We start from the raw sequence: 16,006 nt of genomic DNA on the forward strand, positions 1-16,006 counted from the left end.
TAGATTTGTGATTCTTTATTCTGATGATGGAGAGTCTGCTTCATTTTTATTTACAGAGGGTGAAAAACAAGCTCAAACAAAAGCATAATTCATCACATTTGGCTGAGTTCTGCATTTATCATCTCTCAGACCAGCTCACTTCCCATTTCCAGAGATCTGTTATTGTAAAACAAAAGCTGCTCTGATGTAAATTCCAGTTTAAACCAGTGTCAAGGCCAAACTTTCCCCAGTGCTTTAAGACCTTGAGCCCTTCAGTGACAATGACTCAGACAAACTCAAACACTTTCACAGCAATAAAGTGGCATTACCTAAAATATGTCAAATATGTTAGTCACTAATCTGTGCAATGCATGCTTTGCATTCACCAACATAAAACAGCTGACTTACAGTCTTAATCAGTACATGTTAAACTACAGCATACCTACAAATTTGTGCACAAGTGTGCCGATGCAGTGTGACTGTAATCTGCAGTATGCTGCAGGACCGCAGCTTGTCAAAGAATCCCCCCGTGTAACACTAGCACAGAGTCTGAACACACAGCGTTACTTTCCCCATCTAACTGTCAATCAGCAGCTGGTTACAGGCACATTCATGTCAGTTTGAGGTATCTTATCTATGCCAATCATGTACCGACAAATGCACAGTGCAGCTCCAAAGCATTCACAATTCTCTCTCTCAGACTTGGATAGTAGTTGTGGAAATTTCAGTCGAGTTAGTAGAGCTGCAGAAGGCTGAATATTTCTCATGTTTGACAGCACAGTGAGTTGTGATGGTTTATACAGGATACACAGTAGATGGATAGCTCTGCTAATTCTTGTACTGTTTTGACATTTTTGTTAAATTACCTTAACATGGAGCACCTTCCCCATCTGAAACAACACTTTTACAAGCTATATGTCAACACTACTGAGTTACACAGAGACTGTATCGCTCTGGGTTGCATTAAGTGAAAAGTCCTCAGAGTCCACTGTCTTGTCTTCAGTGCTTTCTCTGACTGAGGATCATGTCCACAGCCTGAGCCAGGTTGTCCACGACACCATCAGCTTTCACCGTTGGGTGCCTCTCATCACTGGGCCTGCATGAGGAATAGCAAAAACATAATAATAATAATAGCTGTAACACAAGACATGGTAAACAAGAAGAAAGGAATCAGCCACTTTAAACAACAACACAAATTGTTAGAAAAGAAGCATACGATTTCAGTAAATAAAATTTACAAAGCCTGAACACAACCAAACTGAGCAACAATTCAGCCTTGCTTCATAAGCTTTTAGGCAGTAAATATATCCATATAATATTCTATCAGAATGAACAGCAATGAAATAAAAATCCTGGGTTTTAGTGATTTTTTGCTGAGTTGTTATCTCTTAAATTAAAGGTATCCATGCAGCAGCTTGCCAAAAGCCCATGCAGGGTAGTGCATGCTTCCCATCTTTATCACCAGCTGTCATACTGTGTTCAAGTATGGAATATCTGCAGGCAACTAGAACAGAGCAGCTGGGGAATTTCATGAGAACGGTTAATGCCAAAAATACCTAAATTCTAAAAATAGTTGCAACAAAATAATTTTGCAGTGGTTTTAACACGATGTTGGAACCCAGCGAAAATTGACCATGAACCTGAGAGGCTATAATATGATTAAAAAGAAAAAAAACAACAACAAAGACTTAAAAACAAAACAATAATTCCCATCACTCATTATAAACTAGTTTGTTCAAATGTGTTAGTCAGCAGTAAGCTGACTCTATGCACACTCAGCATCAACTGATGTAGGAGGAATTGCCCGTAGAATTTTGTAGAAACAGTCAGGGTCATTAGATGATGAGTCCTAGTGACTCGTGGTGTTTCCCTGACATTCCCATCTGTCACAACCACACTTTGTGTTTAGTGCAAATTAGCAAGGGCAAGTATGTTAAAGCAACACTACTCAATTTTCCCACCTTAAAACTTTTGCTTCTATCTAGTTTTGATGGCACACTGATATTCATTATGTACATTCCAGGAGCTGTCTTTGCCTGAGGCTGAGAAACTGCACTTCACTACGTGTTTTTCCCCATCTCAGAGAATCACTTTACAGCATAATTTTACTTTATAGCACCCCATCACACGGCAGCAACTGGATATCAACATACTGGTCACTTTGCACACAAACCACAACCTATTATTCAAAGAAACACAAGAGGGCATTATCAGAGGAAATGAAGAAAAGAAAAAGAAAGGTACAGAACAACAAGAATCTACATTAGCCTGACTTCTGCTTGCTGAAAAGAGCTTGGAGAAGAGACAGGATGCATAGCTGATGCTGAATTAGCCTTTGTTATTTGGTGTCAAAGTGCGAAACTGCCAAAGTTCAGTAGTGCTACTTTAAAGCAACACTACATAACTTTCCAACCTTAAAACTTGAAACTGATGTTACACTGACATTTTCAATGTATATTCCTGGAGCTGTCTATTTTCTGCTACTTCCTGAGGTTGAGAAACCACACCTAACAGTTTTTTTCCCCATCCTGAAGCATCACTTTACAGCAGCTTTTTGATTTACGGCACCATGTTACACACTACGAACTGGCTACCAACACTAGCCATTTTGAACATGCACCAGGGCTAGTTTATATATATAAAAAAGCTTAAGGATATTATCGGTGGAAGGGAGAAAAAGAAAGGGACAGAGCAAGATATAAGACAAGAGTCCACATTGGACTGACTTTTACTGGTCGGAAAAAGCTCAGAGAAGAGACAGGATGCAAAATGGGTGCTTAATTAGCTGCTGTTAGAGATCACCACAGCATAGTGGTTATTTAAGAAGATTCCAACACTCCTAAAAGGTTTTCAGTGGAATTTAGGTCAGAACTAGTCCTTGCCAGTTTAAACAACCTAAACTATTTTAAACATTGTTTTGTAGTTCAAGTTGCTGATTGGTTTAAAGACCAGAGACCTTTTGCTACAGTCCTGACTATCTGACAAGTGAGTTACACATCTCATTCCGCAATGCGATGGCAATCTTCTATATTGCTGATACATAAATCCTATACAAGAGGTACAAGAGGGAGCAAAAAAGACCCACTGCATGGCATAGCCTCCTCCATGTTTTAATGTAGGAAGTGCATTTTTGTCTTTATTAGTTTTAGTTTTTGATGCAGGGTGAAGCCACTACTCTAAACTGGTCAATGCCACCATGTCTCCATCCTCCATTATGACTTTTGAGGCTTTTAAAGTTCTACTATGTTCACACTAAGTGACTGATCTGGTGCTGGGGAGTCACATATTACAAGATTTTTCACTAGACTTAACCCCTCACTCATCTGACTAATTTACATCAAGCAGCTCCAACTATTATGAAGACAAGAATTTCTCTTGTGATGAACATTACACTGATGCAACATTATTGGTATTTAGTCAAGGTCTGGGATGGCTATGCTGGGACAGGTTTTGTCTGCATTATAAGAACTGGGCTGTTTTGAATGGCGCTTTTAAATAAAATGTATATTATTATTATTATTATTATTATTATTATTATTGTTAAAAATCTTGTAGTGTAAGACTTTAAGCACCAAATTCAGGAAGGATGTTCTCAGCTGAATGACTGTGAAACTGTTTTATTTCTCATGTATTTATGACGATATTATTGTGTTGAGCTTGCAATTTAGAGCCAATAATTCTGACAGAACAATATCTGTATCTACAAATCATAATGTACAGTTACAGTCAAATGCATAATATCAAATTAATTTCTCTGTTTACCTTTGTAAATACTGTTTAGGTTTCAAAATGAAAAAGTGAGGCCACAAACTGGCCATGGCTAGAATCATAATTTTATTTCTACCTGGGTTCCCAAATTGTGGGAAAACAGCACAAAAATTGGACCAATCTTGCCCAGCTCCTCACTGACTGCTGCCTTTGTTTGGCTCAGGGCCCAGTGATGGATGCAGATATGGCTGTTTAATCAGCTGGTAGGGGAAATGTAATCCATTTGGTGTGGCACAAGGCCCAAGCCAGCATGCAGGGCCCTTTTCCTCCCCATCACATCAAAAGACACTGACGGCCCCTTCATTCATCGACAGGACTACCCAGGAGTTTTGTTCATTTATGAAGTAGAGCCCATAGATCCCCCTCCCTAGGCTGCCTAGACCAGGCTCTGTGTGCTGCCTCTGTTTTCCAGTCACGGGTTGGAGCTCCAGATGGGGACTCTTTGTCTGGCCCTGGACGTGCAGCACACACCACCATTAATCCTGCCTTCTGAGAGCTTGCAGAGGACCATGGCAAATATTTGTGAGCTGCCCAAGTGTAGCGACAGAAAGAAGAGGCCTGGGGGTGGCGGGGGAGAGAGGTGTTGAATACTGAAGCCACGCTGAATACGGGAAAGCGGTGCCATGTGTTTACGCATGTCTGTCAGCTGCCAGCGCTTGGGTTATGTGATCTGGTCCACTAATGGTTGGGGTGTTATGTCTCCTGTGCTAGATTACTCCTGCACCCTTTTCTGCTTGAGGACTGATTGAGTTCACACACGCACACAGTGACATGAACACACAAGCAAGTTAGTCACATGGTTCTTATGTTTCAAGCAGTGAAGCCAGCAGCATCAACCACAGTCTCTCTTACCTGGTGCTCTTTTAAATCTCCCTTTGCCTTTGTATTTTAAATATGCATGCATGCATGCATATATGTGTGTGTGTATTCATTTTGCTGCTTTCCAACAACTGCCATGAATAATGAAGGAGTAACCAGGTCAATGTGACCATGCAAAATTCAGCACAATGCATCTTGTGTTACCAGTGAGGTAATCTGCGGCTCGCTGTGTGTCCTTCAGGTCAATGCAATATCAATACACATGAATAGATAGGTTTGGTCCCCAAAGCTTGACTGACACTGCACAGCCTTTACATGGGGATGAGGTCAGATATGAAATAGAAAGTGGGCAACAGCCAAGAATTTTGTTCAACACAGCTGCCACCACATTGAAAGAGCAAAATGCTTTACCAGGAAGTTAGTAAATGATCAGAAGGTTTGAGTAGTGGGTGGGCAAAGAACAATGGTAGCAGTTTGAATTTTTGATGCACTTGGCTAATGGTGAAGAACAAGAGTAGATGGTTAGACTGAAATTGATTAAAACCTGTTCTGGTACCTGATTAACATTATGGTGATTGCTTAACATGATGCCAAACATTAACTGGTCGCAGATTGTGTAACATAGCACAACGTTGCATAAAGAGGAAACAGGTTTTTTTCCTTTAAGCCTACCAACACACCCCAAAATTGTTAACATAGCAACCTATATGGTTTAAACTGTGCACTTGGAAGGAGAGGATGACATGGGGGCTAGAACATGACACAGGGCAAAGATCTTTGAAGTTTTTTCAAAGGCCCAGCTGGGTGGCACAGTGGTGTGGCAGTTGGAACTGTCACCACACACTAAACAGATTCTTGGCATTAAAACTTTCTGTGTGAAGTTTCACAGATTCTCCCTGTGCCAGTGTGGGGTTTTCTCAGGTTTTCTCCAGGTACTCTAACTTCCTCACACAGTCCAAAATCATGATTGTTAGAATTAATGATTGCCAATTTACCCATCATCACTACCTGTACTATGACTTTTCTGATAAAGTTTACACACACTGGATGTTTCATTTTCCTTTTGCAGCATTTGTAAGAGGAGACTGTGACTGACATTCAAATAGTCACATACTAAATCTAGCTTGGATTATGCCTTAAATGTGGGATTTTAGGGATGTGGACAGACTTCTCCTTCAGAAGAGGAATGTGAAAACTCCCCTTTAGTGATAGTCAGTACACAGTTTCAAGCGAGTATAATTTTGGGGCCATAAACAAAAGAAAAACAAATTCTTTGAATGGAAGGGAACTTTAAATTATGAATGCTGCATATGTGTTTTGAATGATCATTTGGTTCAACGGCAATCAATCAATACATGTCAAATAATCATCTGAACCTTTACTCTATGTACTTTAAAACCAAGTACATAAACCTGTAGTACAGTAGTTATGACATGCCAGTAGATAAACAGTTATGCAAGCTAAACACAATATTGGTATCATGCAAATACTGCTCAGGTAACTTAAAAATATGGTAGCTTAGTGTGTCATATGTTTAGATATATGACATGAACCTTATCTCTATAAACAAGGATGTACTGCTATAAGTTCTGTTCCTCCATTAAATGAAAGCAGACAGGTGACTCATAACATGAGTATACTTTTGTGAGAAAGTCAGCTGTGCAACTGAGACAAACAGATATGAGGTATGACACAAAAGAATATGCGGTTGTTTCACATTATGGTGTGAGGAAAAACTTAAACTTTGTTTTGTGCAGTTATTCTGTCAAGGCAACTGACTGCAGGGTGAAAGGCATGGCCACCTTCCCATCCGTTAATGTTTAACACACAGGAAAATACACAAAAAACACACTCAGAGGGAAGCAAAACTGTCACATATTGTATACCCAGTTTCGAGTTATACTTCTTGCTTAACCTCATCACATTTTTTTGCTGGGTTGGCTTTTTGCTTTTCAGAGTGCAGATGGAGCAGGCAAGGTGTGCATGATGGTCGAGATGAAAAGTTCAACCTGTGCCAACAGTGCATGACTAAGTGATGTGTTATGGTTTGAAGGCAGAACATGCAGAGAAAGTTTTAATATCCTAATCTTTTTACCCAGCCTGAGGTGGGGGAATTTAAAAATGTCAAGATGCCAGTTATACAGCAGGCATCTTGCTACTTTCCCCACAAAAAGCCCATCATTCACTGAATCTAAACACATATCTAGCCAACTGGGTTGCATCACTGATCTGAGCACACATTTATCAGTTTTGGTCACACCATAGCACTCTGAATTGTAGCATAAATTGATTTGTTGTTAAGATGCTTTGTACATGTGTAATATAAAGATAGCCAACTAATCTCCCTGCTCCAACAACCATATAGATTGCTTGTTCCTATCATCAGATACAACCCATATAAGTATGTCTAAAACAAAATTACAAACCATAACTGTGTAAAGAAGTTGGAAGGCCACTACTGGACATTTCTGAGTCACTATGTTGTATTTTGAATGTTCTCCTTCCAATTATGAACTCATGGATCAATTGCTAATGCAGACCAAAATGACCTAGTTATGTTTGAAGAATATGCGACCTCTGTTGGCAATGAGAGGAACTGCATGTTATTTGATTTCAAAATGTCACGTTATTACCTGAATGAAACTCAGAAGTGAAAAGACAGCTGTCATATGTTAATCTTAAGCAAACCCTACAGTTAAAAACACATTGAAAGTACTGCACAAAACTGCACCATTCAGCCGCTCCCCTCCTACCTCTTTGTGAGGATTGTGGGGGTTTGCAAAATGAAAGACTTGAGAATGATATCAGTCAAACTATCAAACTCAAATAATTTTTATATGCTCATCTCATTTGTAAAATTTGGTGATGAATCCACCTGAGATTTTGCATGTATTTTATTTTCCACCTTGCTGCTAGAAGTTGCTAAGAGTCTTTACAACTAACACGACTTATGTTGCCAATTTTAAAGGGAGAATAATTTCAGTATAATAAAGCTTGACAAACCCTATTTTAGTAAAAAGCTAGATGGCTTTCAGATTTGTTTGGTGAGTCAATAAAAGCAGATCTAAAGTCTCGTGACCAATGAAAAAACAATTATGGTTCCGTCATCATTGAGTCTGCTTACCCCAAAATACTTCCCATGAGGCATTGCCAAGATTGTAGCAGACTGGTTACAATTATCTTTACAAATAATGTTACTGAGTGTACATACAGTAAAATCATAAAAATGACCTAAACTCTAAAGTACCATAAAATCACATAAACAGTAACAAAGATGGTTCAAATGAGACTAATACTGAAACTAGTAAGCAATAAAAGAAGTCAGGCTCTCAGCGAAGGCTTTAAATTAGTAATGTGCTAGTATTAAACTCTGAGATGGGTGGCTTACTCACACATTTTTCACATTTAGCTATTACAGCACATATAAGACGAACATACGCGTAAAATAAAAAAAAAGAGGAAACAGGATTTACAAGTAGAAGCTATGCAACAGGGACAAAGCACAAACACCTACACATAAAAATAAACATGGAGGCTACCAGTATTACTCTGATGTAAAAAAAAAAAAACAAAAAACAAAAAAAAAAACACCACTAAGTATTTTGCAACGTGAGCTGTCACCTAGTTACATGGAGAAGAATCATATTTACGAGAGCTACGGTAACCCTGAATAGAGACGAGTTATTCAAGCCAGTTGATTGTGTAGTTTTACATACCAGACTAGTAAATACACTGTCAGCCAACAAAAAACTTTTCCCACAATAAAGCAAACTATGCAACCATAACCTGAAGCGGGACATGACTTGATGATATCTATAGCCTTTATGTTCAGCAAAGCCTTGTGGGTGACATCAGATGCTAACATAGGACAAAGCTTTCCGCCCTCACCCCAGGTCTGAGAGGTGAAGGTGTGTAGCTGCTTGCGTTCTTCAGCTCTGAGTTGCTGTAGGAGCTTTGGCCCTGAGGGTGAGAATGTGATCAGTTTGGCTGGTACTGGTACAAATAAAAAGGACCTGAAAGTGACTGATTTCACTTTAAGATCCTCAAAAAGACTCAAAGAAAATATGAAGACAAAACCCAGCAAGCTGTAAAAATATAGTGTGGGTCTATCCTTATCAACTCGAGCCTCATTTTTAATATCTCTTTACTTTTATCTGATATCATTAAGGTACATAACACAGCTGCAGTTTATAAAAAAACAGCCCAACTGAATAAGGGGAAACCACCATGTTACATTCATGCTATGGCAACAGAAATGGCTGATATTAAATTGGAGCCCTCACATCTTCTGTTGTTTGTGGCTACGCAGCAACTATTATCACATTACACTAAAAGGCTGTGTGATGTTGACTCATAATCAGCAAACAGCTGCAGTATGGTTTTCTCACTTAACACAGATCAACCGTTCTCTGCCAATAGAGTGGGATAAAAGGGGATTCCCTGGTTGCAGCACTAAGAGACTTTTCTTTTCCAATCCTGTAGCTGTATGAAAACCTCCTGAGAGTGTAAATGTTGTTTGTGTGTAACAGGAAACAGAAAAAAAAACACCCACTGGAAACTTTTTGCTCTTCCCAACCACAAACACATCCGTGGCTAAACAAATAGGACATGAACTTTTAGTCTCAGTATTGCATGTTGCTATCCCCATCATTAAACTTTAAAAAAGCCATTACAAAGACTTAAACTTGACAAGAATTTATCTTATTTATTGTACCAGATTTGTAAAATAAAAAAAAAAGTTGACTTAACCATTTCACAGCCATGCAAACCATGCAAAGCTTCATGTGACCCAGATCTAACCACAGTTTTTCTGTCTGCCCGGTATTATTAACATGGCTGCTGATGACTTGCTAAGCGTCTGTTTGTGTGTATGCATCTTAATGTGTTTGAGTGTTATGACAGCAGTACAACCCTGCTGAGTCACCTGCTCCTCATACAGAAAATGCAGTAATATGTGCAACCACAGACACAAACAAATGCACACACAAACCATGAAAGAAACGATGGTTCCAGCAAAAACCGGGCAAAGGCCCAGGTCCCCTCAGCCAACCAGCTTGACAACTGGTAATTACTAGTGGGGTTACTTCCTCATTGAAACTGCTAACGGTCTGTGTTCATGTATTTAAGAGGCAGCGCCATGTTTCAGTGTGCCATCTGTGGACTTTAGTTCTACAGTTCTCTCCCACTCTCACTCATTTTCTTTCTTTCTCTCTCTCATGGGTGGAAAAGTACTGTTGAGAGGCTCAGCAGCAGTGTCCTAGTCAGCTTCTTTGTCTTGCTGTGGGAGTCTGGTCTCACCATAAAAGAAAGCTCAGGTTAATTATTAATATCCCATTGACTTCTAACGCACAGCAGGCTTTAGATAAGCCTGGAGGCAGGGGAAACTGTCACCCCAGGGTGGTGAGGAATGGTAGGCCAGGCACCCAGTGCAGTCTCAAGCTTTTTATCCTCCTTGTTTAGCTAATGAGGTATCCATCTATGGTGTAAACAAATAATTATGTCTTGATCTCACATATGTCCAATCCAAACACAAAATTAAAGTAACCTGAATGAAAGGACTGGGATAGACAAGTTTCACTTACCCAATTTCTTTGCTTTTGTTGTCACGTTAGAAAATTACAGAAGTGTAGAGCTGTCGTCCAAATCAAAAAGGACCCTATCATGATATAACATGATAGTTTTAACAAGTTTTTTTTTAAAGTAAATGTATCAAGTAAAAACACAGGTCCTTTTTTTTTTGTTTTTAACAAAATATGATTAAATTGTACTTTATACTGGGCTGAGACAGAGGTTGTGCTGTTACACCTTAGATCAGTGGTTCCCAGCCTATTATCCTTGGGGACCCCCTTCATGCAAATACTTAAAAGCCATGGACCCCCTGCCCCACACAGTGCTGAAACCATGGTTGGTTTTATGCTTTCAAAAGTCAGATTCCCGCCATAAACAATGTATTCTGGATGAGCCCTGTCCTTCCATAAAGCCAAAGTTAAATTAACAACATATACCCTTACTTGTTTTCTTAAAATAGGGACAATGTGTGGATATTAATCACAATAGCTCTGAATGTTCAAAGCCTCTGGGACCCCTGTGCTCTTCAGGGGATGATATTGTTGACGTACCTTTAAACTAGACAGAATAATGTCTGTTGGCAATTTTATTCTCCCTGTGGTGCATATACTGTATATAACTGTCATTTTAGTTTTCACAACACAGCCAAGACACAGGTGTAAACCACCGATACACGGTACTGTCTCACTGCGTGCAGGCAGGTGACGTGCCGTGTTGCTCATAACTGTCCCACATTCCTTCTGTGAAAACAACAATAAATAAAGTAGAGCAATTAATCCTTGACTAAAACAGCTGAAATGTTTCTGCTTGATAAGAATATTCTACATATATTCAACATCTGCATACTATGTGATTCATGTTTTAACATTTTCTAATATCTTCTTTTAAAAATGGTTTGTTGTTGTTTTATTATTTAGCAATTTGGTCAACATTGTTGTGTTTAAAGTACTCTTTAAATGAATTAGATTGAAAACGTGATAGAATAGAACTTCATATTATTATGTTATACATACATCACAGTATAATGTCATATGGTCCAATTTTCTTTTTTATTTGGATGACAGCTCTATGCTTTTACAGAAAATGTCTTAAATATTATCTGTGTGATATTTAGAATTTAAAATATTAGCATTATGATAACCACAGAATGCTGATCCAAGTTTTCTTCTGACATTGGTCACATTTTCATATGACCCGATTGGGTCCCTAAGAGAGAAAAAAACAAACAAACAAACAAACAAAAAAAAGAGTACTAAAGCTTTTCCATTGCCCATTTGAATTTTAGCTATATTTTAAATGCATATATTTTACCCAATTGGCTACTTAATCAGGCAAATACAAGACCGGATCTACAAAACAGGTCTATTTTTTTTCTTTACATTTAAACCTATTAAATCACAGCGGACGGGATAAAACATTTAACAGGTAATGCCAGCTTGCAGACTGCAGCCAGCTATAATCACTTTATGTGCACAGCATAAAATGGACAATGAATAGAAGAGAGAAGCTGAAAGTGAGACTGTGAGACTCTAATATGTTTCTACTGATAATTTTGGGACGTTTTTATCCCACAGACTTTAGGTGCTGTTCTCTCTGAAATAAATGGACTCAAACAGGCAATAGATGGTCAAAACTCAAACAAAACAGTAATATTCTATTATAAGCATGAAATATAAAATATAAAATGCTTTGAACAAAGACACAATGAAAGGAAAGATCAAGTGGTGTATCAAGAGCAGCTTTCAAATGACAAAAAGAGCTTTGGCTAGAATCAATTGCATGTGCATTCCTTACAAAGCTGCCAATTTCAATCAGTGGTCACGGGATGAAAACAGGGATTTAATTCTAAATCAATTAGGGAAACTGAATGGAACTGTGGTTTTTGCTGCCAGTTACCACAGCCACCCTACCTATGTGTTTCTTGTTAAGAGAATGTAAGAAACTTTAATTTAAAATAACTAAAATTCCTATGCACTCTCAAGGTTTATTCATTTTAACATTTTAACTCAGGTCATCCTGAGGTAATGATGCTAAACTGAACCACACACCTTCTTTGGGAAAAAAATGAAGTTGGAGCACACAGCCAGGAAAGAAATCCAAGCAGCAAAAACAAGCTTTAATGTGTTATCAATTAAAAAAAAAAAAAAAAAAAAAAAAGAGTGAACCTCTAGCAGTGGAAATAAAAACCTTACGCAACATGTATTTTACTATTTACAATGCAAATATCCTGCCAAGACCCAGTTGCTGACAAAGGAGATGCAGAGCACTGTTAAAAGGCTGCAAGAAATAAGTCGTAATGCACACTTACAGTCAGCATTTTTCTAGATATATGTGTATGCACATACATTAAATAATCATGTCTACATGTTCACAGATAAATTGTGTTTATTCTATCCATTTGCAACACAATTAAAAATAGGTCAGAATGCTCTTGATTTCAGCTCTTCTGTTCTTCCCAGGGGTTCGAAATATGAAACTGGGTCACTGTGGATTCTGCTTCAGTTCAGAAGGCCATACTGTGCACTTAGTAAAATTTTCACCACAGTGGCAAAAGGACCCAAGCGATACATTCAGAAACACTAGCTGTTGAGAAGACAAGCTTTTGATGAGTTCACAGCCTCAGCAGAGACGAGTGCTCTGAGATAATTTCACTTCCTTCCCACACAGAAAAAACTAATGTGCTAACAGTGGTTAAGAGAACAGGGTGTGGAACATTGTCGATGTACTAGACACTATAAAATGCCTGCACTCTAGCCCACAGAGGAAAAGCCTCTACAAAGATCAAGACTGCGCAAAACTGCAGAGACAGTGTGAGTCAGAGCGAACCTCCGAAGGCATGACTGAACACTGAGTCCAGTTCTATGCAAACTCCTGAAAATTAAAGGCATTGTGGGCAAGAGAGAGGTTTGAGAATTGTTCAGGTGAAACATATAAACTTCTTGTTAAAGTATAGCATGCAACAATGTGTCTACACAGACAATCACTCACTGATTGATGGGTACGCACTTGAAACCATGTACATTATCATAGTCACTGATGCTACAGGACACCAGTGGAGGAGTGAAAGATAAGCTAGACTGAAATACAGTATGCACCGGAGAGCCAACCCAGGGACATTTCTCAGCTAAGCTGCAACCACAGCCTTGCACAGAAGACATGGTCACCTTGATGAGGTTCAGTGTCACAGATCTGCAAAGGACAAAGCCTGTCTATAATCACTGCTGTCTTGTGATCTGTCTCATGTCTACCTGATTCACTAGAGTGGAGATCTGATAGGTTGTTTATGTCAAATGGCAAGAGCATCAGTTTTCTTTACAGACACATAACTAAGTCTTTTGTGAAGTCTATCATTCAGTTTGCATGAACGGAAAAAAAGAAGATAAATTACATGCTTCAGACTGAAAGATTCTACAGTCAAGATGAGAACTGTTTAGAATTTTTTATAAGACAAAAACTATCATCCATAAAAATCTATTTTGAAATCACGAATAAAATTACCTAAATTAAGAATATCCAATAATATTCCAGAGATATTAACAGCTTGTGTCACCATATGGTGTAACTTTCAGAACAAACTTAGCTTTGATTCCGTTAAGTACATTGTATTAAAGAAAAGATGCAAATCTTCTACATTAGTCTGACATATGTAGAGACTTTCCATCAGCTGACACTGCGAGAGCCATGTCTCATACCTACAGTTGCTCTGATGCAGCTTACAAGCCATTTCCTTTACTAATGAGTGTTCTTTCCTCCCCATGACTTTATTTACATGAAGCCCAGAAATCAGCTCTTGACATCCCTACCAGTTGTGGGACTCTCACAGGGCTCATGAAACGTTTGGTTCAGGCTGGACATTGGCAAATATTATCTCTGCATTTAACTTAAACTGGTCAGGTGGGGCAAAAAGAACAGATTATATAAAGTTTGTTTTAAGTTGTTTAAATATTTTGGTGTCCTCTTTTACCAAAATGAACTGCATCCCCAAAAAAGAACTCCCTGATGTCTATAAAAACACTGAATAGGTCATATTACAGGACCTTACAGTGGCATTGAGCCACATCCTTCACACTGTCATTCCACATCCATCTCAGACCCCCTGGTTCTGATGACTCTGATTATAGGAGCAAGCAGTTACGGTGATAGCTTTGAATATTTGCATAGCGACCATCTGGTGGGAACTAAAAGTTCTAACTGATGTTATTCTTTCTACAAAACTCCACGGGAGCATGTGTGTGTTTTTGCATAGGCATAACAGCTTCATTGATAAGGCGTGTTAACCTCTGTACTTTATACTAGACAGTTCACAGCATTCATTAAATGAAAAGAAGGGCAGTTAGTTGTTGCTATATATCATATAATTCAGTAGTTAGAGTTCTTATTAAGGTGATTGTTTATTGTCAGTGAGATAGTTCCCTTTTAGCAACATGAGCTTTTTTGTTGACACATATGGTAGCATGAACAGCCCAGTCACAGCACAATAAAACTAATCTGCATGGTCATCACATGACCGCTGACCCCTCACTGCAGAACTTGTTTCCTGTTGCGTCCCTCAGTGACGGCCGTAGACAGCGAGGCCACGAACAAGGGTGCGGTTTTGGTAAACCGGTCCGTGGTTTGTATCACCAGGGACTAACTCTGTTTCTCTCTTGAGAGCTTTAATCTGGCTCAGCCTGCTTGTTTCCCAACATTGACATTAGCAGTCAAGCGCTGGCCACATGGGGTGGTTTACAGTGTAAACCATTTTAAAGATGGTTGCTGCTGTGTGAAAATGTTTGCTGTGTACTCTGCCAGATTCCTACAGGAATCAAGTGTGGACCTCCTCTAACTCACTAAGCCTTATTCAAAATATCTATCAATACTGTGTTTGACTTTCACTCGTCAGTATCATACACCAGGACTGAACGTGCATGTCTAAATCTGAATTTCTCCATTTTTGGTTACAATAGAAAGAAGGAACAGTAGCAATGAAACTGCTTTACAAATACATGAAGGAGCAGTATGGTGTGAAATTGCTTTTATTAAGCTTCAAAGCTACTCAGTTCTGTGCTGATGCAGTTCCTTGAAGATAAGAGAACAGAAACAAAGAATACAAGACTGACTGAGGTCACAGACAGTGGGAGATCCCTATTCAAAACAAAAAGCCTCCAACAGGCCACAGGACAAAGAGAGCAAGGACGACATATAAACCCTGAGTGCCCCAGCAGAAGGAAACATACAAGGCTGTTGGGATGTATTGTTTGATAATGTAGCCAAGCTGGAATCAGCCATCTTTGCAATGCTTCTTAGCAGTTCCTGCAGGCATGATGGCATCTCTTATTTTCCCTCACCGCTTCAGTTTTGTGCCTCCACCTTCTTTGTTTTGGTTCGGCCTTACTGTTTATATCAAGCTTTGCTGCAGCAACAGCAGACAAATCATTGTTTGCAACCCGGACTGGACCAAATGGCAGACAAGTTAAAAGTGACTAGCTGCTGAGTGGAATATTTTGCAGCATAGATACACACTGCCTGGCCAAAAGTCACCACCTGGATTTAACTAAGCAAATGATCTATTGCAGCTTTGGTTGGGAAAGTCTAGGTTCAACAATGTTATGTGCCCAAAAATAAGCTCAGCTGACTGCCTAAATACACTAAATGTTCAGGTTTTCCAATAATATATGTGCTATAATGCAATAATAATACAAAAATCATGGCATTCAATCAAAGCTAATGGCTATCTCACTAAATATTAGTGTGTGATGCAGCTATAACAGACTTAATCTGCTCTTACTTTCTTTGTATTTGTTCTGCCTAAACTCATCATTTAGATAGATTTATATTTATTTAGCACTCAGTGTAATTATTACCCAAGAAATTGAAAAAATGAAGGAGTTAA

General features: G+C 38.8%; 1 protein-coding gene across 1 annotated transcript in view; it reads right to left on the reverse strand.

Moving 5' to 3' along the window:
* LOC121632123 (phospholysine phosphohistidine inorganic pyrophosphate phosphatase) overlaps nucleotides 1-16,006 on the reverse strand; it is a 24,140-nt gene continuing 8,134 nt past the window's right edge. The window contains exon 7 of the mRNA XM_041973312.1: nucleotides 1-1,075. Coding sequence (XP_041829246.1) covers nucleotides 979-1,075 — 97 coding nt within the window. The 3' untranslated portion in view covers nucleotides 1-978. The remainder of the gene's footprint in view (nucleotides 1,076-16,006) is intronic.

The sequence above is a fragment of the Melanotaenia boesemani genome, chromosome 21 (genome assembly GCF_017639745.1).
Source record: "Melanotaenia boesemani isolate fMelBoe1 chromosome 21, fMelBoe1.pri, whole genome shotgun sequence".
NCBI lineage: Eukaryota > Metazoa > Chordata > Actinopteri > Atheriniformes > Melanotaeniidae > Melanotaenia > Melanotaenia boesemani.